Source organism: Cervus elaphus, chromosome 14 (assembly GCF_910594005.1).
Source record: "Cervus elaphus chromosome 14, mCerEla1.1, whole genome shotgun sequence".
NCBI lineage: Eukaryota > Metazoa > Chordata > Mammalia > Artiodactyla > Cervidae > Cervus > Cervus elaphus.
In genome coordinates this window covers 70,426,881-70,451,638 of record NC_057828.1, presented here as the reverse complement: position 1 = coordinate 70,451,638, position 24,758 = coordinate 70,426,881, and the positions used below count along the sequence as shown (strand labels likewise).

The following is a 24,758-nucleotide window of genomic DNA, read 5'->3' as shown; positions in this document are numbered from 1 at the left end:
CTCCTATGCGGAACAGATTAAACCCTTCTTTCTCATACAGAAAATCCTCTCTGTGACTCATAACCTAATTGACTTTTTTAAGATGACAGTGAGTGGTCAGGCCGGTTCGATCCCTAGCCCTGTGCTCTGGCCACAGCCCGGCACTGCCCCCCGGCAAGTCTTAAGTTCTTGACTGCAAGGTTATCTCCTGCCTCCTCCGCATCGTTGCCTGTACGCAGAGAGTCTGAGTGAGCAAGCCTGACCCAGTGCACTTCCTTTTTCCGTCCACGTAATTAACTTCCACCGGAGGGGCAGAGGAAAAAAAGAGTAGGTTCACAATCAATACTTGAGATTCCCTGGGAGTCACACAGGGCTCTAAAAACCTTTGACCTTGGGGAAGCACCTTTTAACCTTCGGCTCCCCTCGGCACATCAGTTTCCTACTGCGGTTTCCTTTCGTTGTTCCCCGAGGACTCCTTTTAGGGTTCTCGACAAGGACAGAGGAACCGAACTGAAGGTTGAGAAGCATCTTGCCCCCCCAACCCCGCCAACTTCTATTAACCCAGCGCGGGCCATCCTACTGGCTGGTCCAGGGGAGGCGCTGGGTACCTGCCCCACCGCAACCCCATCCCGCCCACCGGAACGCGGCCGCGGCCCGCGCCCTCCGCCGGGACGCACACGCCTCCGCCCTCCTGCCCGGAGCCGCCCCGGGGGGACCCAGCTCCGAGCTGCGGCCACGGCGGCCGACGGTCGGCCGAGTGCGGGGCCGCGGGCGAGGGTCCCGCGCGCGGGGCGGGGCCGCGGGGCTGGGTCCCCCGCCTCCCGGGGGCGCGCGAGCGCCGGGCGGGGCCGCCGTCCCTTCCGGGGAAGCGGTGGCCGCCGCGTCCGCGGGCGGCTTCCCGCCCCCGCGACTCCGGGTGACGCTGCTCCAATAACAGCGCGCGGGGAGCCGCAGCCGCGGGGGGCCCCCCTCCGCGCCAGCCCGGCCGCCGGGATGAGGGCCGAGGGCGACGGCGGGCTGGAGCGCTTCTGCAGCCCGGGCAAGGGCCGGGGGCTGCGGGCCCTGCAGCCCTTCCAGGTGGGGGACCTGCTCTTCTCCTGCCCGGCCTACGCCTACGTGCTCACGGTCAGCGAGCGCGGCAACCACTGCGAGTTCTGCTTCGCCAGGTAGGGCGGCGCCGGCGGGCGCGCGGGGACTCCGGGGGCGCCGCGCGCGCGGGCGGGCGGGAGTGCGCGCGCCTCGCGGGGTCCTAGCGCCCGCGGCTCCGGGGGCTGGGGGCGGGGGGGGCAGCCCTGGAACCCGGGACTGGCCGGGCCACGTGCGCTCGGCAAGACCCGCCAAGTTCCCGCCGCACGCCCTGCACCACGCCACGTTTCCCTGCTGGCCCCGGCGGGCGGTGCGAACCCGCCAGGGCAGGGTCGTGCCTGCAACACGTGGGCTCGGAGCCAGGCTTGCTCCCCAGCCCTGGCCACTCGGCGCTTGGCCGCCGGGGCCCCAGGTTTTGCGCAGCGGCCACATCCACAAGTCACCTTTCACTTGTGCTTCCTGTGAGGTGATCTGCGCCCCGCCCCAGCCCCGCGCTGCCGCAGACTTGCCGTGTTTCCGCCGAGGAACTTAAAATTAATGACACTTCGTATTTCATGTGAAGTACGTGGCCCCTCGTCTTTCCTGTCACCCTCTGCACTTGTCTTTGGGGAGAAGCCAGGGGGACACCGACCCGGGGCTCAGAGGGACTGCAATGGTGGGACGAGATCTAGCCCTGGTTTGGGGTTGGGAAAACCTGGTTGCTTGGCGGATTAGGCAAAACGTCCCGTTGGAATTGGTATTTAAATGGAGCCGATCATGTATGTGTGTACATGTGTATATATTCACATACACCAACGCATAATTATATCTTCAAGCCTTATGACAGTTTCAGACCTGAAAGGCACCGTTAGAAATCATGAATGTAATCCTTTCCATTTGAAGGGGGAGAGAACTACTGCCCAGAGAGGAAGTATATATATTCACCTTTATAGTTAAGAAAATGAAATCTGATGTCCTCAGTTCTGCCCATTGCCTACCCAGCTAAGTCTTCAATAAAAGGACTGAGGCAGGAAGCATGACATTGGAGTTTATGCCATGGGACCTTCCCGGACCCTGCTTTACTTTCTTTGAACCTCAGTTTCTTCATCTTCGAAGTGGAGATTCCTGGGCTAGATTAAGCCCACCTGAGGTTTGCAGGTAGCTTTTGAATACAGGTCTCCAGTCCAGCACATGCCGAAGAACTCAGTGCCTGAAATATGTTCATCTTATTCCACGGTTAAGACAGAGCAAAAGAAGGGACAAAAGCTAAATACTATAGTCATCTTGCCCAGACTCCCTGCCAGAGCTGTCTTCCGCTTTGGGGGGACCTGGAAAGGAACTAGACACAGAATCATGCCGTGGGCAGCTTAAGGGCTGTATGTGATGTGTCTCTTTGAATTGGTGAGCCAAGAGCTAAAGGGTCATGGCACCACTTTGCGACGTTTGAGTGAAGTGAGCATTGGGTTTTCCCAAAGTTAAAAAGGCTGCTGAGTCTGGTCCCTTGATCTTCTGAGCCTTGCTGTGGCTCAGAGTCTGAAGCAGCCTGGGTGTCTGGAGTGGCAGGAGCAAAGCGGGTCACCCTGCACGGAGGGGCCTCCCTCCTCCGTCAGGGATCCTGGTGATTCCTGGGATCCATCGTGGCGGACAAGACTGCGGGACCAGGCTCCTAGTAGGTGCTCAGATGTCTGTTACCAGACCACTCCTCCGGTGAATTATAGATCAAATCCAGCTGGGTTCGCAGTGGAGCCGCAGAGCGGAGAGGTGGTTCTCTTTCGCCTCGGAACTGTACCTACTACACACGCCCTCACCTCCAGACAGGAAGGTGCAGTCAGGTGCGGAGTGGCCAATCACCCCGCCCTATGGGACAGCATTTGCCTTAGTTTCCCTTTTTCTGAATGACATTCATTAGTGTCACTGTTGCCTTAGACCCCTCTCCGGCACTGCCCCCTACACTGGGGAGGGACCACTGCATCTTCCCCCGCTTTTCTCTGGCTTAGGTGAACTTCTGTCAACACCCACAGTTCCTTTCCTCTCTCTCTCCCTGAGTATTCATTTGAAATCAGCTAAAATAAAACACAAGATATGATGACATCATGATACCTGTGAAATCAGAAATATCTTTGTACTCACTCTGTGGTTTCTATTAAATCCAGTTCACTTAGAATTAGTGGCGAGATCAAATCTCAAAGATTTAGCACTGTTTCTTCTGTCAGCTGTTTGTATAGACCGAGGACAGATTGTTCTGTCCAACTATACTAGAGGTACACGTATATGTTCCCATGTTTCCCCCAGGGGTAAGAGCAGAATTCTCAAATACTGATCCGTGACTTCCCCTCCCCTGCCATAAAAAGAAAACTGCACGTATTGTTTCTTGTGCCAGAAGTAGAAGGTAAATAATATTGCTTAAGACAAATGAGCCTGCAGAGATCCTCCCTATCATATTAATTGTATCAGGGTTTGACTTATTTTGAAGGAAAAGAAGTAATGTTTTTCAGAAATAAGTATGTTCTGTACATGGATGGAAAAATAATAGGAAATCTCTTAAGTCACAACGAAGTGGAATTCTTACTGTCAGGGAAACACAAGCAAAGGTTTGCATCTGTATCACATTTTCTCAGGGTGACATTTGGGAAGATGTGTATCTTGCCTCAGCTGCTAAGAGGCAGCTCCTAAAAATATAAATGTCTTCAAGTTGGGAGCTGTCCTCATCAGACCTCTCAGATTTTTTTTTTTTTTTTCGGTATACACACACACATACACACGTGTACACACATGCACATACATTGGCCTGGTCAATATTTAGTGGCACACTTTTCCACTTGATATTTAATGTATTTTAACACTTGCTAGTATTTGTCTCAGAAAGGGAAAAATCTGTAACTCTGCGTTCCATCTGAGAGGGCTTCCTGGGTAGCTCAGTGATAAAGAATCTGCCTGCCAGTACAGAAAACCCAGGTTTGATTTCTGGGTCAGGAAAATCCCTGAAGAAGGGAATGGCAACCCACTCCAGTATTCTTGCCTGGAGAATTCCATGGACAGAGGAGCCTGGCGGGCTACAGTCCATGGGGTCACAAAGAGTTGAACATGATTGAGTGACTTTCACTTTCTGTGGGCACATGCTCCAATAATCAATTCCCTGCATCTTTTTACATGTGTCTTAAAGAGATGGGTGGGAAGATTAAAATAGCCAACAAGGACTTTCCTCGTGGTCCAGTGGTTAAGAATCCACACTTCTGTTGCAGGGATCATAGGTTTCCATCCCTGGTCCAGGAACTAAGACCCTTTATGCTGCATGGTGTTCCCCCAAAAAAGGTATATGTATGTACACACACCCACACACACACACACAACAGATTTCCTCTAAAAAGTGACACTAAAGAATATTAAGTTCAGCCATTTGTATAGTAGATAATGAAATATTGGGTTGCCATTTTCAACATTTCAGTATTTCAAGTTTTTCTTTTACTTAGAGACTGCAAAGGAGGGACTTTGGGGCCAGATTGACCGGGTTGGACTTCTGGTTTCATCCCTTCCTGATGGATTGTCTTGAGCCAAATTATTTAGCCCCTCTGGGCTTTCTAGGTGGTCCTAGTGGTAAAGAGCCCACCTGTCAGTTCAGGAGACATAAGAGATGCGGGTTTGATCCCTGGGTGGGGAAGATCCCCTGGAGGAGGGCATGGCAACCCGCTCTAGTATTCTTGCCTGGAAATCCCATGGACAGAGAAGCCTGGCAGTCTGCAACCCATAGGGTCACACCGAGTCAGACATGGCTGAAGCAGCTTAGCATGCACACACGGACTCCCAGCTTCCTTTATCTGTAAGCAGTGCGCGTTAACACCTACCTACTGAGCTGGTCCCGAGTCAGGGAAGTCAAGTGCCCAATACAACCCAGACCACTCGGGAGGTGTCACAATTGGCTCGGTGTCTCGCTTCTATGGACTTGTTTGATGAGCTCTGTTGGCTAAATGTTAAGTAGTTTGAGAACATATTCTCATTTCAGGGACATTTTCATGGCGGTCAGGTTGAGCTGGGGAATACTGGAAAGAAAATATTGTACCTTGTTGGCCAGTGGAATCATCATTCAGATGGCAAGTTGACCCAGAGTTGAAAGCAGCAGTTCTCAACCTTCCATTCAACAGCATAAATAATGGGTGTCTGAGACCAGTTTTCAGTATTTCCCAAAACCTGATGAAAATGATATGATGCGCCTACACAGGTAAAGCTTTATTTAGTTATTTTTTTAAAGAGCCTTGTGTAGCTCCAAAATGATTAATGACTTTAATACTCTCTTTACCCTGGAATTAAACAAATGTTTGAAGTAAGAGACGAAGCAAAACAGAATGTTCCACCTAGCAAGGATACCACGGCTCTTCTCTGCTGTCTGCCTTCAGCATGATTCAGCTGTGGCAAAGAGCAGTCCTGCAAGACTTCAGGTGTGTGCAGTGCCAGGACACGCACATTTTTCACATGCAGGGAGCATCATTTCTGTCCTAGCGTATCAGGGCCCAGTGACCAAGCTGCACGATTAGGAGTGATTTGAGATGAAAGAGACAGACTGGCAGCAGGATAGATATCCTAAGTGAAATTCAAACACTGGTGAGTTAAAACCACAATCTAACCCCTTTCCTCCAAAAAGCAATTGCACAATATCCCCTCAATCACAAAAATTTTAAGATCCCGTATAAAATGATATTCCTTTAAATCGTGTTGCTCTTCGCAGCTCATAAAGTGTTTCCAGGTACATTTGTATTTTGATCCTCCCAAGGATGGCTTGTGTAGAGAAGACCTTGTCCCGTGTTATGTAGGAAGTAACTGAGTGTTGGAAAAGTTGTTTCCTTGAATTTCACATTTTGGGGGGCAGATATTGAGTGCCTCCCAAGGGCCAGCCTCTTCATGGAGGGGAACTGTGTCTTTCTGTTCTGAGTGTGGTTTTCCTTCACTGTCCTTTTTTTTTTTTTTTTTTAATTTAAAATTTTTTATTGGATGATAATTGCTTTACAATATTGTGCTGGTCTCTGCCATATATCAACATGAATCAACCACGTGTATCTCTGTCCCTTTTGACCTGAAACTACCGTGTGGTTCACACCTGGACATGAGGACTTAAGTCACTTCTGCTTTCTCAAATGAATGCAATTTTTATCACCTCTTCTCTTTTGCTTCCCCCTGCCCCTGTGGATAATTCAACAGATTAATGCATTGTTTCTAAAAGTTCAGAAAAATCAATTGATTCATCTATCTTGGATTTATATCTTACGCTGCTGTGGTTTCAGAGAATTTTTTTTTTTTCTAATGCTTTGGAATTTGCCTAACAACTGCATATGTTCTTCTGTATCATCCACTATTAACCTGATAAAATGTAAAAAGAAATATGAGGCTTTGGTCCTTTTGTGAGTTTGCAATATTTTTATTTTTTAATTTCATTTTTGTTTGTTTATTTTGGCTGCGCTGGGTCTTCGTTGCTGCGTGCGGGCTTTCTCTAGTTGCGGTGGTGGGGGGCCTGCTCTTTGCCGAGGTGCACAGGCTTCTCATTGCGGTGCCTTTTCTCGTTGCAGAGCGCAGTCTCTAGGCACGTGGGCTTCAGTAGTTGCAGTCCTCACACTCAGTCACTGTGGCACATGGGCTTAGTTGCCCCGTGGCGTGTGGGATCTTCCCAGGCCAGGGATCGAACCCAGGTCCCTTGCATTGGCAGATGGACACTTTACTACTGGACCACCAGGGAAGCCTGGGATATTTTTAAATATGCTCATATTATTTAAAAGGAGTTTGTCGTCTTCATCTTTATAGGTACATACAGAGAGATTGTTTCTGTGTGCTCTGGTAGGGCAGCATGAGGATATTAACCACACCCGCCTAATTTTTTTTTTTTCTTCTTAAACAGGCCCATTCTTCAGAACTTTGCTCTGTGCAAAGTTAAACAGGCATGGTTTGGGAATAGAATTCATGATGCAGCTGTGCTGAAAGGCCCCTCATGGTGTTCCTGTAGGACAAGCATATGGCACGCTGTCTGTCCGAAGATTCTTTAAAAGATGCTCAGAAATGTCTTAAATTTCTTTGGGAAGATTCAGGGCTCAGGGCTGCAGTTTGCCAGCACCTGGTTTTCAACAGAACTCAGAATTGGTAGGAACCTGGGACAGCAGAGTTATCTTACAGAACTTGAAATAGAAAACTGCAAAGAAAGTTTCTACTTGATTTTGGTGTTTGAGACTTAACTCTTTTGCTTGAGGGTCATATCCTCTTTCTTTTTCTCGTCAATATCAAGAAAACATGAAATCACTGTCATTTTAAGCCGCTGTATTTCTGCATCCTGAGGAGGCAGTCAGTAATTACAAATATCCCTTCTGTAACTGGAGTCATCAATAACTAAGGTCATTCCCACCATACGCACATCTTGCTTTTTGTACTTCAGACGTGAAGGGAAGTGATCACATTTCTCGGTTTGAGGAATGCTTTCATTTGATCTGTGCCAGGACAATTGGATTGAAATTTCTCCTCTCTTACTGATTCTGCATTCCCATGTCCTGTTCCTCTCAAAGGCAGCCCGGCTCTGCTTTGCCTGCTTGCCTTTGAGTCCGTGAGTATATAGTCCTGATCACCACCAGGGAACTAGGCAGACCTGGAGCAGGTCTGATTGTATTTGACCAGATGCAGGCTTTGAGCCCTCTTCTGGAGGGGCTTCCCTGGTAGCTCAGCTTGTAAAGAATCTGCCTGCAATGCAGGAGACCCCGGTTCGATTCCTGGGTCAGGAAGATCCCTTGGAGAAGGGATAGGCTACCTACTCCAGTATTCTTGGGCTTCCCTAGTGGCTCAGATGGTAAAGAATCTGCCTGGAATGTGGGAGACCTGGGTTCAATCCCTGGGTTGGGAAGATCCCCTGGAGGAGGGCATGGCAACCCCCTCCAGTACTCTTGCCTGGAGAATCCCATGGACAGAGGAGCCTGGCGGGCTACAGTCCATAGGATCGCAAAGAGTCGGACACGACTGAGTGAGCACAACAGAGCGCTGGTCAGCCTGGAGGTTAGTCGCTTCTGGAGCTGTCCCCTTGCCCCTGGAGAGGGGCCCACTCTGGGACTAGAGGGCTCTGTCCTGTCTCAAGGGATTTGTATTAATGTGATCAGTCTCTGTACACCACCATCAGTCTCCCATTCTCATCCCAACCCTCGCATCTCTGGATTTCTAGTGAATCTGTGGGAGTTTAGGGGTGCAGTCCTCCAGCAGGGAATTGACTGAAGTAACTGCCTTTTCAGGGGCTGAACCCACGACCTTGGCCTCATTAGCACGGGCGCTCTAACCAGTCACAAAGCCACACACCTCACTTTGTGCAACTTCTGCTGACTCTGTTCCTACCACCCTCGGAGGCCTCCTTTTCAATTGCAAAGGCGTTCACGCCGGCACAATAGAACAGAAGGAAATCCGATCTCTTCTAGACTTCTCTGAAGGCCAGAGATATGCAATTTAGCAGGAAAATAAGACCAAAGTGTCTTGAGGGTTCAGGAAACAACTTATCTTTGTAGTCCATGCATTTGTTGAGAATCCAGCTGCGTGTCTCAGATTTGCCTTCCATCAAAAATTTAAAAATACTGTGGGACTCCTTGTGCCAATGTATTAACATAAAACCTAGGGGCTAAGTGGAAGGTTTCTGATGACTGAGTGGAAATATGGCATGTGCATTATTCAAGTGGATTGGGTTCGCTTCTTAAAGAAGGAGTGCATCCAAGAATCCATAAGTGCTTCTGTTTCACAAGTTTATAGTCCCTAGAAACCAAAATAAATGCTTGCTGTGAGAGCCGAGACACCACTGTGTATCCGCAAGTGCACTGTGATGAACAGGACATCTCATCGCCCAGGGAATCTGCAGTCACCATTGGGGGAGAGGAAGAATAAGGCTGACTCCCTCAGGAGAAGCGAATTTCACACCAAGGCCTGAAGACATAGGCGTATCCTGGGGGAGGGAGGTGCAAAGGAAGTCTGGCTGACAACAGGATGCACTTTTTCATCTGAGCCAAATAAAAATCTCAAGATTTTATATCCTGGCACTTAAAAGGAGTTATGTTGCCATCTGTGACAAAATGAAAAGATGTTGGACCGGAGGAGCTTTTTGTCTTGAGTCTGTGAGGACCAGGAAAGGCTCTTCAAGGGATGTGGGCCCTGGGCTCAGATCCTGTTGATTTTCCTCACTTGTGCCACCTGAAAAAAGAGACATTTAATGATGGGCAGATGGTAAGCTGTCTGAGAGCAGGGATTCTGTTTTTAATATATTCAGCAAATACTTATATTTATGGGGCATTCACTGTGGTTCTGGGCTTCCCAAGTGGTGCAGTGATAAAAGAATCTGCCTGCCACTGCAGGAGATGCAGATTCGATCCCTGAATCGGGAAGATCCTTTGGAGCAGGAGATGACAACCCACTCCAGTATTCCTGCTGGAGACTCCCATGGACAGAGGAGCCTGGTGGGCTACAGTCCGTGGGGTCGCACAGAGTCGGACACGACCGAGCGACTGAGCACACACTAGGTTCTGAATCCCATGGAACAAAGGAACAGAAGTCCCTCCCACCATGAAGCTTATGTTCCAGTCGGTTTTATTCATCTTTATTTTACGCACTGCAGACTGAAGAGAAAAGGCAGAACATGAGAGTCGTAAATCAAGTTTTATTTGGGGCAGAATGAGGACTTACTGCCCAAGAGACAGCTTCTCAGATAGCTCTGAGGCCCTGCTCCGAAGAGGTGGGTAGGGGAGGTCAGCATAAGTTTGATTTTGGTGAAACGCACAACGGAAGGTTACTGCCAGTCCCAAGATGGGGCTTCCCTGGTGGCTCAGTCGGTAAAGCACCCGCCTGTAATGCAAGAGACCCAGATTCCATCCCTGGGTCGGGAAGATCCCCTGGAGGAGGGAATAGCAACCCTCTCCAGTATTCTTGCCTGGAGAATCCCATGGACAGAGGAACCCGGTGTGCTACCGTCCGTGGGGTTGCAAAGTTTCAAGAAGGTTGCTACCAGTCACGAGGAGCAAATGCCTCCGCTGATGATTTTAGTGCTTTTCTACATACGAGGAGATGTCAGAAGTTGGGCTCATAAAATTGTCTGAAAATTTCTAGCTATCTGAAGACCGTTCTGCTGGTTCTTCCCAGAGCACAGAGTGCCTCACTCCTCATCTCTGCCCGGGACTCCTTTCAGACAATGGTTGAAGGCCAGTGACTGCAGTGGCTAGTGATGTCATCTTTGTAGAAGCAGATAGCAAGGGGCAATTTTTAGTTGATGCTGTTGGACACGACTGAAGCGACTTAGCAGCAGCAGCAGTAGTACCTTGAACTTTGTCATTTTAGCAGAGTTTTTGTTAAAGGCAGTAAGGTTTTGAGTTCAGTGCTTTCTTTCATCAAACACTGATAATCCACATATGTCATAAAGGAAACTGTTAACTGAGAAATTTCAGTACACACTATAGTTCGTGACTTATGCAAACTAAGGGAGAACTCTGATCAGATAATACGGGGTCAAATGAAACTGTAGCATCCCTGCGTTGTGTTAAAATAGCAGCACTTTGCGTAGACATTTTTTTGAAATTTGATGAAATTTGGTCTACTCATACACTTGAATCAGTTCGGTTCTGTCGCTCAGTTGTGTCTGACTTTGTGACCTCATGGATTGCAGCACGCCAGGCTTGCTTGTCCATCACCAACTCCCGGAGCCTACTCAAACTCATGTCCATAAAGCTTTTTAAGTTGTATTTAGACATGTTTCTAAATACAACTTAAAAAGCTTTAGGGTTTTTTTTCACCTTAAAAACTTACAGGGTCACAAAGTAGCAGAGATTGAGAAACTTAACAGTTGACTTATTTCAATCAATAGTAAATTGATTTCAGCATGTGTTCAGGCCTTCCGGGGCACCTACCTGCTAAATATTTTCTAGGCACAGAGTGGGCAAAGCAGCCCACCGCCAACTCCTGTTTCAGTGCATCTTCAGAGAGTGGCCCAGTGGAAGGCCACTGGAGGGTCCAGGCTACCTGCTGGCATGCCCCCAAGGCTGGGCGTAGCGCTGTTTGGGTCCAGTTTGCTCAGCAGCGTCCATTTCACTCCGCATCTCCGAAGTGCTCATGGTGGTACATGCATACATGCGTGTGTTTGCACCAGCACCTTCTGCATACTTCCTTCATCACACTTGCTCCTTGACTACAGGAACTAGGTCTTCTTCAACCTTGTAGCTCCAGCACTTAGCCTGAGGCCTGATACTCTGTGACCTCAGCAAATATTTATCAAATGAATAGTCTCATTTCTGCAGTCTTATTTTACTAACAGCTCTGTGGGCAGGCCTCATTACCTTCTCTGTTCGTTCTTGGAAATGGATCCTTATAGATACTTACAGAACACTTCATCGATCCCTGGCTTCAGGGCAGAATCTTGACTGCTCAAGTCCTCCATATTCAGTGCTCTTTCCACTCTGCCTGTCATTATCCCTTTCTGCTTTTTTAACTTAAAACCTAAACAAAATATAAGTGGTGTTTCCAGTTCCCCCATAATGGTGCTGCGTCATTCCCCATTCTTCTAATGGTGGCTCTTACTTATGGTCAGTTCTTTTAGGAGAGAACTAAGTTAAAAACGAGTGTGTTGTTTCTTTCACTTTGACTTCCTCATTGGTAAGCATCAGAGAAGTCAAAGACAAATTGCAAGGAAGAGTCATTGTGATCTCCCACAAAAGTTCATATACAGAATTTCGGAGGAGAATGTTCAATTTAAAAGCGTACACATCTGTTCTTCGCGCAGGCTTCAGCTGTTGGGGATTTTGCAGGGCCTGCAAGATGAGGTTTGGTCGTAGGTGCTGTCCAGTGGCTGAAAAGAGTCATCGCTGCTGTTCTATAGGCTGAGTAGTTCTCTGCTCTATCCATGAGCCTCATGAATTTTTTTCCTTCTAAGGCAGAGGAAGATTTCATCTCAACTAGAGCCTTTGCTGTTGTTCAGTTGCTCAGTTGTGTCTGACTCTTTGCGACCCCATGGACTGCAGCATGCCAGGCTTCCCTGGAGCCTTCATTGAAACAAATCTTAAATCAGCATCCTCTCTGTTTTTTTATTGCTGAGTTTGATTTTCATGAGTCAGTGATGTGGAGAGTCATGTCTACAGTATTTTTTTTAGCTTTATTGAGGGAGAATTGACAGGTATGATTGTCTCTATTTAAAGTGTGCAGCATGATGATCTGGTGTACATAGAGGCTGTGGAATGATTACTAAGATCAAGATAATCTGCACATCCATCCCCTCATGTAGGTAACTTCCTTTTGTGTGACAAGAATGCTTAAGCTCAAGTCTCAGCAACTTTCAAGCATCCTCTACTGTATTATTATCTGTAGTCACCATGCCATCCAGTAGATTCGCAGACCTTTTTCTTCTTTCAACCAAAACTTTCTACCCTTTGACCCGTGTCACTCCGTTTCCCCCAGGGTCATCATTTTTATGACAAGGTCAACTCTTCAGTGCTGACCACCAAGCCCCCTCTTTCTCCTTGTAAGTCACAGCTTCTGTTCCAATATTTGGGAAAACCTATTAGTTGCTACCTTACTGCCCTAAATATTTCCCGCTTCCCTGGAGGCCCTGGGCTCTAACTTTTAACAAGCCTCAGAACAAAGCCGGATGCCTGGGGGGAAGGTTCAGCCCTGCTCTGGGAAGAAGCTCCCGCAGCACGTCCTGTTTCACTGTTACATTGTGGATTAAAGTGCTACATGGAGCATCCTTCAGGGTTACACAAAAACCCGTACCCTGAGTATTATCCTTGTCCCCTGACCAGGGTTATAATAGGGTTCTGCCACAATTCCTCCAATTTTTATTTCTCTCCAGTAAAAATTTGCTAGTGGAACCACTCACTCTGGGTGGGAGGCTAACTTTGTTTCTGATTGTCTTATTTCAACCCCTGGTGAAGTTATATTGTGCCGCTGGGGCTTTTTTCCTTTTCTCTTTTTTCATTTGGCCGGGGCTGCCTCTCTTCAGCAGAGCCTCCTTGTCACTTCTTCTATCACTGTTAGTTAAAAGTAATTGTTATTGCAAACCCACTCCATGCCAGTATCCTTCTCTTTCATGGGGAAAACCCACAAAGCATTCATTTCAGTAGCAGAAAGGAGGGAGCTTACAGGATCAAATCCTTTTTATCTGGACCCACAGCACCTGCGGCAATGCATTAACTAGCAGGAGTTGTTAATTACAATCCTAACTTGTTGATCTTCCCGGCTTCCGAATTTTAAAAGCAAGAAAATTAATCACTACGCGTGTCTCCTCCTGTCGAAAATGACAGGAGCCTCTCTTCTGAGTTCTGTTTCAGCCACTGATAATCACACACTTGCATTTTCCTGTCACATTTCTTTCCTCCTTTTGTGGATGGAACCATTTCTTAAGTTCAAAGAGCCCTTCCATTCACAGCAGAGTAGATATTTGCCTGTAAAACAAAGGCTTTAGAAGCATAAATCCTCTAAATATGAGTCTGAGCAAGATGGTACTGAAGATATTTCAGGAGTTGACATCACTTAAGAAAAAAACCACAAAAGAATGAAGACTAATTAAAAGTGTAGTGGTGGGCTTCGCTTATATTTTTTCATGTAATTTACATAACAGACCTTTGAGATAGAAACTGTGTCTTTATAGTGGAGGAAACAGGTTCAGAAAGGATGAATAACTTGCCCAAGATCGCATAGCACCTCAAGCATGAGAAGGAAAAAGGATTTGAGACAGGGAAGTAGGAAAAGGAGCCCAGCACCGTCATCTTGCATTGTGAAGCAGGAATCAGGAAGAGGTAGAAAGCAAGCTGAGCCTGGCTTCCAGAACACTTGCTTGTCATAGTAAGAAAATACAGTGTCTGCCACTTTATTCTGACCTATCCATCCATCATCAAGGTGGCTAAACCACCTAATCCATCCTGTGTGTGAGTCATTCTTAAGAAGAGTTACATTGTAAGCAGTCTGGACTGCAAGAGTTGAAGAATGCTTCAACACTCTTGGTCAAATTCTGCCCTCAAAAACACTCAACCCAAATGGATGACCATAGGCCTAGACCAGCGGTTGTATATTATGGAGGCACATTCAATCTGGGTAGCTTTCTAAAACTCCCAGCACAGACCAGTCTGATAAGACCAGCTGTACCCAACCCCAGACAGACACAGGCAGCCAAGGCTGAGAACCACTCTGAGAGGCTGTGAGTGATTTCACCATTAGTGTTCCTTTAGTTCCCTTCCTTTTCAGTTATTTTGCCTCATTCCTCCAAATGACCTTTATTCCTCGGTCATGGAGGGCAGTTTTCTGTTCCTTGTTTTGCAGTCTTTCTCCAAACCTCCTGGACAATTCAGATCGGGTTACATCGCAAATGAAAGCTTTATAGCCGGGTCTTCTGCAGGCACAGAGTTTATTCTAAAAGCCTTGTGTATTCCGACAGTGAAAATGGATATCCCATATGAAGTTTCTCTCTGGCTGAACTTTGCAGTCAGCAGTCTCAGGAGCTCTACTTTTTGCTCTCTGAAGCACGCACGCACGCACACACACACACACACACACACACACGAGCCAGCTCAGCACTTTGTAATCGGGGTTTCCACCGTTAGACCTACAGACCGTGTGTGTCTCACCCGGTGGTAAGCTATGGGAAGAACTGAAGCACGTATCTGGGTAGTTTAAACAGAGTTCCCATCCCTACCCCATTTCCCCGAGAACTGCTGTTACCAAATAGACCAAAGGAGATTCTTAAACTGTTTGCTGTCAGTAACTGGCTTAGCTTTTCTCCCCCTCTCCGCTGAGGGCAGTCTGGCTGGGAGAATCTTTGCGAAGGATGTTCACACAGGTAAGCCGGGTAGATGACTCCATAAGCACATATACAGTGACATCTGCATCGGAGCCAGGCAAGGCTTTTCTGTCCTTTGTGAGAGCTGCGGTGTTTTATCACCCAGTTCCCAGAGGACGCAGTGCCATGTGGATTGGCCCAGTGTCTGTGAACACACCTGGATTTACTGCCTGAATTTACTGCCTGAATGAGACAGAGGGACCTTCTTTGCACAGGCTGAATACAAAATCAGTCCTTATTCTAGTTCCAGTCCACTTCAAGTGACATTGATTCCTCTGGCATAGTTGGTCAAGAGACCTTCTGTGGGGATGTTCCCCTTCCTAGATCTCATTTTCAGAAATGACTGGATTCTTCCCATTGTATCTTTGAAGCCAAGTAACATTAACAGGAGGAGGGATAGGCTACCCACTCTGTTATCCTTGGGCTTGCCTGGTGACTCAGACGGTAAAGATTCTGCCTGCAATGTGGGATACCTGGGTTCAATCCCTGGGTTGGGAAGACCCCCTGGAGGAGGGCATGGCAACCCACTGCAGTGTTTTTGCCTGGAGAATCCCATGGACAGGGGAGCCTTGCGGACTACAGTCATGAGGTCACAAAGAGTCGGACACGATCGAGCGACCAAGTACAGCACGGTGCAGCATTAACAGGATTCCACTGGAGCGGGACATTATGCAGACCAGAGTAAAGAATGCCTTTATTTACTCATTAGTGCTAGTCCAGGTTCAGTCCCTTGGTCGGGAAGACCCCCTTGGAGAAGGGAGGGCTTCCCACTCCAATATTCTTGCCTGGAGAATTCCATGCATGGAGGAGCCTGGCAGGCTACAGTCCATGGGGTCACAAAGAGTCTGATACGACTGAGCAACTAACACTTATTTACTTACCGCTATTACCTTATCTAGGCACATAGATTATTTTTGTTTGCTGTAGTATATGCTCCTTGATCATGTCACCATACTCAAGGAAGGATATTTTTGCATGATGGAGACAAAATATGTCCCTTGATGTGTGAATTCTGACTCTGCTACCAACTTGCTGAATGGCCATGTTGGGTTAGATATTTCACCTCTAGGATCTTCAGTATCTTCATTCGAAAAGCAGGAATAATAACTTCTTCATGGAGCTGATGGAATTATTATAAGAGATCAGCAGTTTTCAAACTTTTTGTTCTTAAGATCCCTCTCTCTCTACCCATAAAAATTGAGAACTCCAAAGAGCTTTTTTCTGTTCACCTAAGTATTTATCAATATTTACCATATTTATAATTAAAAATAGAAAATATTATAAAGCACTTGTTTTTTAAAACGAGGACTCTTCTTCAAAACAAAAGAATTAATGAGAATAGTGGTGTTTTACAGTTTTGCAAATCTCTTTAATGAGAGACTAAAGAATACAAGTGGATTCTCAGATATGCTTTTGAATTCAGTCTGGCTTATGTACTTTTGGTTGACGTATGCGAAGGAAATCTGGCCTCAAATAGGTGTGTAATTGGAAGGGAAGGAGTATTTTAATAGCCTTTTCAGTTCATTGTGGGTATTCTTTGATTCACCACTAGAACTCAGTGAAGTGGCTTTTGTCTTAAAGATTAGTTGTAACGTGCACTCTGAAGCCATGTGTGTGCATTTTATGTACTCTGTTACCCTTAGTCTGTCTTGTACTTTGAATGACTTTTTTAGCCATGTGTAATTTTTAAAACATCATATTCTAGTCATTTGGAAAACATTGGTTCACTCAGTTATATAGACCTCCTAAAACTTTATTTCCTCAAACCATGAAATCAAACAAACAAACAAAAAACCCCACAATTATTAAAACCATCACCAATCTTTCAGATGAGAGACTGTCAAACTCTGGGCAGCAGATACATGTGTTCCAAAATTCTAATTTTTGCTTAAGAGCCCACATTTTATCATTGGCAACAAATATTGCCAATTATCTTTCTTGATGTGATGGACTCACTTCATTTATGTCCATAATATATCTGCCAAATACGCAAGTCTGAACAGCCAATTTGTCTAAAGTTGTTCTTCCTAGTAAAACTGACATTTGAAGAAAATAGTGGCACGTTCAGTTTATAGCTCCAGGGATGGCCAAGAGTTCATCCTTGAGATAACCCTCATTCTTCAGTAGGAACAGAAACACTTCTTGCCTTCTTCCCCCTTCATCTCAGGGTGCCAAGAAGATACATGCCAAAGACTTAAGATTCAAGGACATTAATGTTTGTGACTGCTTTATTGGGCTTCCCGAGTGGCTCAGTGGTAGAAAGTCTACGTGTAATGCAGGAACTGCAGGAGACTTAGGTTTGATCCCTAGGTCGGGAAGATCCCCTGGAGGAGGGCATGCAGCCCACTCCAGTGTTCTTGCCTGGAGAGTTCCATGGACAGAGGTGGGCTACAGTCTGTGGGATCGCAAAGAGCTGGATGCAACTGAAGTGACTGAGCATGCACATACTGCTTTATTAGGGACATTCTTTTTTTAAATTTATCTAATTCTAGTTGATTTACAATGTTGTGTTAATCTCTGCTATATAGCAGAGTGATTTAGTTATATATGTATATATTTAGTTTTATATATATATATATTTAGTTATATATATACACACACATACACATTCTTTTTCTTATTGTTTTCCATTATGGTTTATCACAGGATATTGACTGTAGTTCACTGTGCTATACAGTAGGACCTTGTTATTTATCCAGATGGCAACCCACTGCAGTGTTCTTGCCTGGAGAATCCTGTGAACAGAGGAGTCTGGTGGGCTACAGTCCATGGGGTCGCAAGAGTTGGACATGACTTAGTGACTAAGCCACCACCATGTAATAGCTTGCATTCTCTAATCCCAAACTCTTGGTCCATCCCTTACCCCTTGGCAACTACACGTCTATTCTCTAAGTCTGTGAGTCTGTTTCATAGGTAAGTTCTTTTGTATCATAGTTTAGATTTCTTTAGGGGTATTCTTAAGTGAAACTGGCTTTTCCCCCCTGGCTGTGAGCATGTAGAAGTGAGGAATACAGTGACTACTCACTGCTTTGATTTGTACTAAAGCCCTTGTGTCTCAGCTGGTAAAGAATCTGCCTGCAATGCGAGATACCTGGGTTCGATCCCTGGCTTGGGAACATCCCCTGGTGAAGGGAAAGGCTACCCACTCCAGTATTCTGGCCTGGAGAACTCCATGGACTCGTCCATGCGATCGCAAAGAGTCGGACATGACTGAGCGACTTTCACTTCACTTCACTTCAAAGCCTTGCAGGTTTCACCCTCCAGGCACCCTCCACTTTCTAGAGCACAAATGTCAAGACACTAAAGGCAGTAGTACATTCTGGAAATAGTTTGGATCTCACGGGCTCCCTGAAAGGGTCTCTGGGCCTCTGGTAGTCTACAGACCACACCTCAAGGACCGCTGACATTATGTAACCTCTTGCCAATCCTGACAAGTAGGCTCTTTCTTCCTGGTCTTCATTGTCTGTGGCCGTGGACTTGATGACTAGCCAGGCTGAATGGAGCCTGGCCTTTGGGAGATCTGTTATTCTGATGAAATCCCACTAGAGTTCTTCCTGCGTTCACCAGAGCCCAGTTGTTTTTTTTCCTTCCTGGGATATTACCTTGGTAATATCCAAAACAAGCCAAAAACAAATAAGCTGAAAGCAAACCTTGGTTTCGTATTAGCTTTACTGCTCACATCTATGTGCGGAAGATCTCTGTTTATAATCCTTGTTTTCTTCTTGTATGGTATAGAGCTAATAAAGGCCTTTTTTGTGATAGTTTCCTGGTCCGTTATATCGAGGGTCTTAATTCTGGTTTCAGAGACACTTCACTAGTCTGTGAGTAGATTCTAGGTGGCTGGTGAGCCCTCAAAATTTCACAGAACTTTCTGTTGTTCTTTGACGGTTGGGGAGAAGGTAGGTTGTTGGGGAGAGTTAATAGCTTCAAATTCTCAGAGAGGTTTTGTGACCTTGCCCCCTGCAAAACCAGCCGTCACCAAATGGCTGTTTCAGATGGACATTGTTATGGGTGGCATCTACCCATCCATTGTCCATGTCCAAACACACGTCTTTTGGAAGAGAATTTTCAGAGTTCCCTCCGCGGCTTTGCCCGTCTGCACTTTCCATCCCTTTGGCATTCCTTCACGGTCCCCGTCAATTAGCACTTGCTCACTAGTCACTTCACAGTTGTCTTTGAGCACATCATCTGTCCTTTTCCCCTTGGCGTAGAATGCAGGAGACGCCAGGGCCGGCCATTGCATCCACATGTATCCTCGGAGGGTATTTCAGGCCAGAGGATGCACTCAGCCAAATTAGTGGGCTCCTCTTTGAACCACTGAGATGTGCAAACTCAGAATATTTATTTATACCTCAACTGCGAATTGTGTTTTTTTCCTCCCACACAATTCTTCAGCCTGCTGCTTGGAATCCAAGCACTGTCATGAAAACTGCAAGGCAGCCAGTTTCATTCCAACAGTAGCATTTTTGGAACCCTTTCCCGATTCCGTGGGAGTAGTGTGGTGACTACCACTCTCTGAGAAGACGCGGAGGAGGACTCTGCAGCGTGATGATATGTATGTCTTTGCAGTGTCAGCCCTCCAGGCACACTGCAGGCGGGGTGGGGGTGAGGGAGCTCGTGGCCGGGCAGGGGGCGACCCCGGCAGTAAACCAGAGTGCCCTTTGCAGCACCAGCATTTCTGTACGTCGGAAAGCTGGCTTCAGGGTGGTCAGTGAGAAGCAGACAGCAGGCTTTACAGATCGCACTCTCATTTAACGAAGTGGTTGTTCCCCATCTCAGAAAAATTTGAAAGGTTCTATCATATGTGGTTTAACTCGGTGGCTTCACAGTTTTTGAAAAATCCTGTGGCTTGTCTAACGCAGCAAACACACCAGCACCTAACAGTTGGGGAACAGCCACGTCCCTGTCCCCTGTGAGAAGCGGGAAGATGAATTCTAATGCAAAGAACGGGGAAGACTGACCTAATTATGACAAAGCGGAAGAATCATTCAGTGGGACACAGGCAAGGTAGATGTGTGTACCAGTCAGATCCAGGGGTATTTTATTTAAGAATATGTCTCCAGTTGCTGGATAGCGTTGTTTTGAAACTTGGCTTCCTGGACAGCATTTGTGACTGACACGCTCCATCCTGTCTTCTGCATCCCTAAACACTAAAGATTGTCACCCACTTTGTGTTCTCAGCAGTGTAGGTCGACCCCAGTCCTCTGTCTTTACAGGCTTCCAAGATGGCTTTGTTTATTTCTGTCCCTTTCTAGCAGGTGAGAAAATCAGGCCATAAGAGCCTCTGACTTGCCCCAAACCACTGAAGCATAGCGCAGGTCGATGTTAACAGCTCTGGTGTCCCAGGCCAGGCTCACAAGTCAGAAAGCGTGCCGTTCGCCTCTTTGGAAAGTGCCCTTCACGCGGTCAGGGTTGGTCAGTGTCGGCGCGTGTCCCCTCTGACTGACTCCCTCCCACTCAAGGGCTGAGTCTGGTCAAACTCTCCTTTGGGAAAATGCCACGTACCAGTGGGAGAGCAAGGTAAGGTGACTCTTGGCTCTGCTTTCGGACCAGATGGCTGTTTTATTGCATGATGAAATGTGTGGCTTCACGTTTCTCTGCCTCTCGCCACTACAGTGCCCTTTCTGTTTTTTAAGGAAAGAAGGATTGTCCAAATGCGGAAGATGCAAGCAGGCATTTTACTGCAATGTGGAGTGTCAGGTAGGTGTCTCTGGGCCAGCTGGCAGGGGGGGCCTGGTTTCCTCGGAAGATCGGGACCCCAGCGTCCTTCTCATCCTTGTCACTGCACCCCAGGGCCCTCCCGCAGCCAAAGCTGGAAAGCCACCTTGTGGCGTAGGGTGTGGCTGGATGCCCCTGTGTGCTGGCACCCAGGACTGATGGTGATGGGCAGTAACATTTTGGGGCCCCACACAGGATCAAAAGTAGAGGTTGGTAAAGTGGGAGAGACACAGGGGCCACATTGGATACAGTCTGCCCCCAACGGCTCCCAGCAACAGATGGAATGTGCAGAGACAACCAGTGAAAAATGTTAAAATGCTGTCTTTGAAATTGTTTAGTCTTTACCATCACCAAGTCTGAATTTGTATCTATTCCCCTAGCAGGCCACATGTCACCCTTGGGCTGGTCTAATCTAGCCTGATTCCAGCTGGACTTAGGTGGGCCCCTGACACAGCTTTTGTGCCGCCAGAGGTGGCCTGGTCTGAACTTGGACCTGGAGACCTGGGGGTGGTGTCTAGGCGGCAGGTTGCATGTAGGCCACAGGCCATCTGGCTGGCTGGATGCATCTTGAGAGAGTCTTGTAACCCAGGACTGAGGGTTTCAAGAGGGTATTTAGAGGAACTCTTGGTAGACTCTCTAAGGGATAAGTGTTTCTGTTTTTTTTTTCCCCCAAATTTTTCTACTAATTCTGTATAGTTACACAAAATGTTCACAGGTATTACAGAAAATGCACTCCATGTTATAGCGGTTTGAATTTGGGGAGGATATGATCTTCAACCTCTGTGTATCCTCCCCAATCTATTTTTTAAATGGGAACCTACTAATGTGGCTTGGGAAATGATGCTACTAAATAGTGGTTCTAAAGGACAGGGAGGCTGTTCTTCATACCTGCACCTCGTTTTTGTTCTTCTTCCCATACTTAACTGTCACCTTCCTCTGCCCCCCACCCCTGCTCTGGTCGACCACATTACCCATGGTTTCTTTTTTTTTTTTCCTTCTGTCTTCTCCCTGCACAGCTCGTCTCTGAATGTCTCCAAAGGGTGTTGTGCAGCAGTGGGAGAGGTTGCTAAGCCCCAAAGTCTAGTCTGACAGAGCTCCCCTCCATAGGGGCCCTGAGCCATTGGCTTGGGAAGGTCTGCCTTGGTTCTGATGGCCACGTGCATGGTCCACCTCCCTGTGTCTCCACGCAGGCTTCCGGCCTGCGGGGCAGTGAGAACATAGATGCGCTTGTCATTGGTTTGTCAGGGAGCGTGGCTTCTTCTGAAGAGGAGAAGTGCCTGCCCCTCCAGATTGTGGACAGAGAGTTCTGTGGCGTGCGAAGAGGTCAGCGAGCCCTGGAATGACATGGTTAGGTTCCAGGCCTGATAAGTTAGCTGTTTCTATATTTAAGTAAAATGCTTCTAGAAGAAGTAGCTCATGATATTCTGGTTCTTTAAAGAAGCCAGCTAGTAACTCACACACAGGTCAGACTATTGTAACACAGAAGACTTGGAGGATACAGTTCCAGCCCTGTACCTGCGTACCTCTGTGAACTTGACAATTCAAAGGACGTCTCAGACTCTCGTGTTCTTTAAGTGTAAATGAGGACAGTGGCCCCTATCTTGATGAATTACAAGGATCAAATGATATGTGAGATATGAAGGTTCTATGTAAACTGTGATGCTGCATGCAGGCATGAAGGCTTATAAATAATAATATTATAGTAATTCAGGTTGGACTGAAGCTTAGCTTTACGCAGAGACTAAAGTAGGCAGCCCACTTTAGATTTAAGGGGCTGGGTTTTTTTCACCAAAGTGGATGGACGGATTCTAAGAACTTGAGATCCCTAATGGTGTACATTATATGAATAGTGCTTGTTACAAAATGAACTTTAACTTCTCTGATGAACTGTAAATTCTGCATGGATATGAAACATGAGGATCTGTGAGATGCTGAGCTACCTCTCTGTCTCTTGAGCTGTCTTCCATTAGGCCCCCCAGGTGGCATTACACTGATGCGTAACCGTAGTCCAGGTTGGGGTGCTGTGGTGGCCACTGTGGTTCCCTTGCCTTTAGGACCTTGTCTTCCAGATTTGCTGACTCACAGTGATAGGTGCCTGGCCTTGGGAGGTTCCCGACAACCAAGTATATCAACCTGTGTGAACCAGGTTGCCTCTTTATTACTGTTCAGTCGCTAAGTAGTGTCCACCTCTTTGCAACCCCATGGACTGCAGCACGCCAGGCTCCCCTGTCCCTCACCATCTCCCAGAGTTTGCTCAAACTCATGTCCATTGAGTCAGTGATGCCATCCAACCATCTCATCCTCTGTCGCCCCCTTCCGCTCCCGCCCTCAGTCTTTCCCAGCATCAGATCTTTTCCAGTGAGTTGGCTCTTTGCATCAGGTAGCCAAAGTATTGGAGCTGCAGCCTCCGCATCAGTCACCTTACAGAATGAAAAGGCAAAAAGATATGACACTGAAATATGAGCCTTTTTATTACTTTACACCAAGCAGCTTGACAGGCTGCATTGTCCTCCTCCTGTAGACAGATTTTACAGGTCACTTCGTAATGTGATTGCTGCAACAAGGAACCCCAGGGTGGGGAACACAGTCCTGTGATTCTAAGTCATGGCAAAGGTCCAGGCCGTGACAGCGTGCTGTGTCCAGCCCCACCACGTACAGACTTCCTTGCATCTCGCCAGCTCCTGGGCCAGGACACCCTCGGTCCTGGAGAGTACTTTTGCCGTTCAGTTTCCCCGTGCTCTGTGAAGTATCTTGTGACCAAAGTATTCTCATAGATGACAAGTAGTAACACACTTCCCAAAAGCCACCAGTTTCTAGAAGTGAGGCTGGATTTGACCTATTTCATTTCTGTTTCGTGTCTCTCCTGTTGTGGCAGGGAGAGACAGATAATCATTAAGGTTTTCCGTCCTGTTGTCTGAAGGATTGAGTAGGAGCAGGACATCGTATTACAATGAGGTAGGATGGTCATCAAGTTAAGTGCCTAGAAGCAAATGGCCATAGAAGGGCTTCGTCCATAAAATCATTAGGGAGGAATCTGGGGCATTTGCTCCAGATGAAAATGGATTCGGAGTTCTGCCCAAGGGAACACTTGGATGGGATCAAGGTGGAGACTCTGCTGCAGGGTCAAACGAGGGGTGCAAACCAAGGGCAGCAGTGAGGAAGGTGATTGGGTGATTCTCCACCTAAGAAAGCATGGCCCTCTCCCCTGTTGTTCACTCAGCCGTGTTTGACTCTCTGCAACCCCTTGGACTGCTGTACGCCAGGCTTCCCTGTCCTTCAGTGTCTTCCAGGACTCACTCAAACTCATACCCATCGCGTCAGTGATGCCATCCAACCATCTTACCCTCTGTCCTCCCCTTCTCCTCCCGCCTTCAGTCTTTCCCAGCATCAGGGTCTTTTCCTCCTCACTGGGCCTTCTTCAAAGGCAGACCCCACCCACCTGGAGTCAGCAGGGGGTCCATACCTCAGAGCAGATGACAGGGTTGTAAAGGAGCTCATCAGTAGATAAGAAAGCTGCGTCCACAGTGGCTGAGTGACTTGCCCAAGGTCACACAGCAACAAAACTGAGGCCAGAGTGTGCGGAAACCCTGGGGAGGGCTTTCACTGCCTCCAGCACTGCGCCTGGGGGTCCTGAGGACCCTCCAGGAGAAGGGGCACTGTGGGAATGGGTCAGAGACGGAGAAGTGGCCTTTCATGGAGGTGAAAGGGAAGATCCCTTCCAGTCGTATGGTCTGTCCAGAAACCTCTCCAAGAGTGTAAGGGCCACATCTCTCCCTGAGGATGTCCTTCCAGGAATGCAGCGTGTTAGGAGCCTCTCAGCACTGTTTCCTGCCCCCAGCCCTCCTCTCTGATTGCAGGACTTTAGGATCATGCTTTATTTTATACAGTTTGGCTCACGTCTTGTCCCATTTATTCTCCTTTTCGTTCATTTGACTCAGTGTGATCCTGCCAGAGGAAAGATTTTAATTGACAATGCATGAAAGGGTAATGGGAGAAAATATAAAAGAAATAGAAATTCCTTTTTAGTTGGACTCGGTTTGTAAGCTGTGTGTTTTAATGAACTATATTTATTTTTATAAATATGCCTGGAAAACTAAGTGTGTTGTTCGCTCAGACTTTTTTGTTAAATTGTACCATGACACGTTGAAGAGAAGAGTTTTAGAGTTATTACATAGAGGAATCATTGTGG

General features: G+C 47.2%; 1 protein-coding gene across 2 annotated transcripts in view; it reads left to right on the top strand.

Moving 5' to 3' along the window:
• Positions 1-310: 310 nt before the first annotated feature.
• SMYD2 (SET and MYND domain containing 2) overlaps positions 311-24,758 on the top strand; it is a 51,205-nt gene continuing 26,757 nt past the window's right edge. Inside the window, exons 1-2 of one of the 2 annotated variants that reach the window (XM_043923371.1) lie at positions 311-1,145; positions 20,488-20,551. In XM_043923371.1, the coding sequence (XP_043779306.1) occupies positions 973-1,145; positions 20,488-20,551 (237 nt within the window). In that variant the 5' untranslated portion in view covers positions 311-972. The remainder of the gene's footprint in view (positions 1,146-20,487; positions 20,552-24,758) is intronic. The other variant, XM_043923372.1, reaches the window with a different exon arrangement.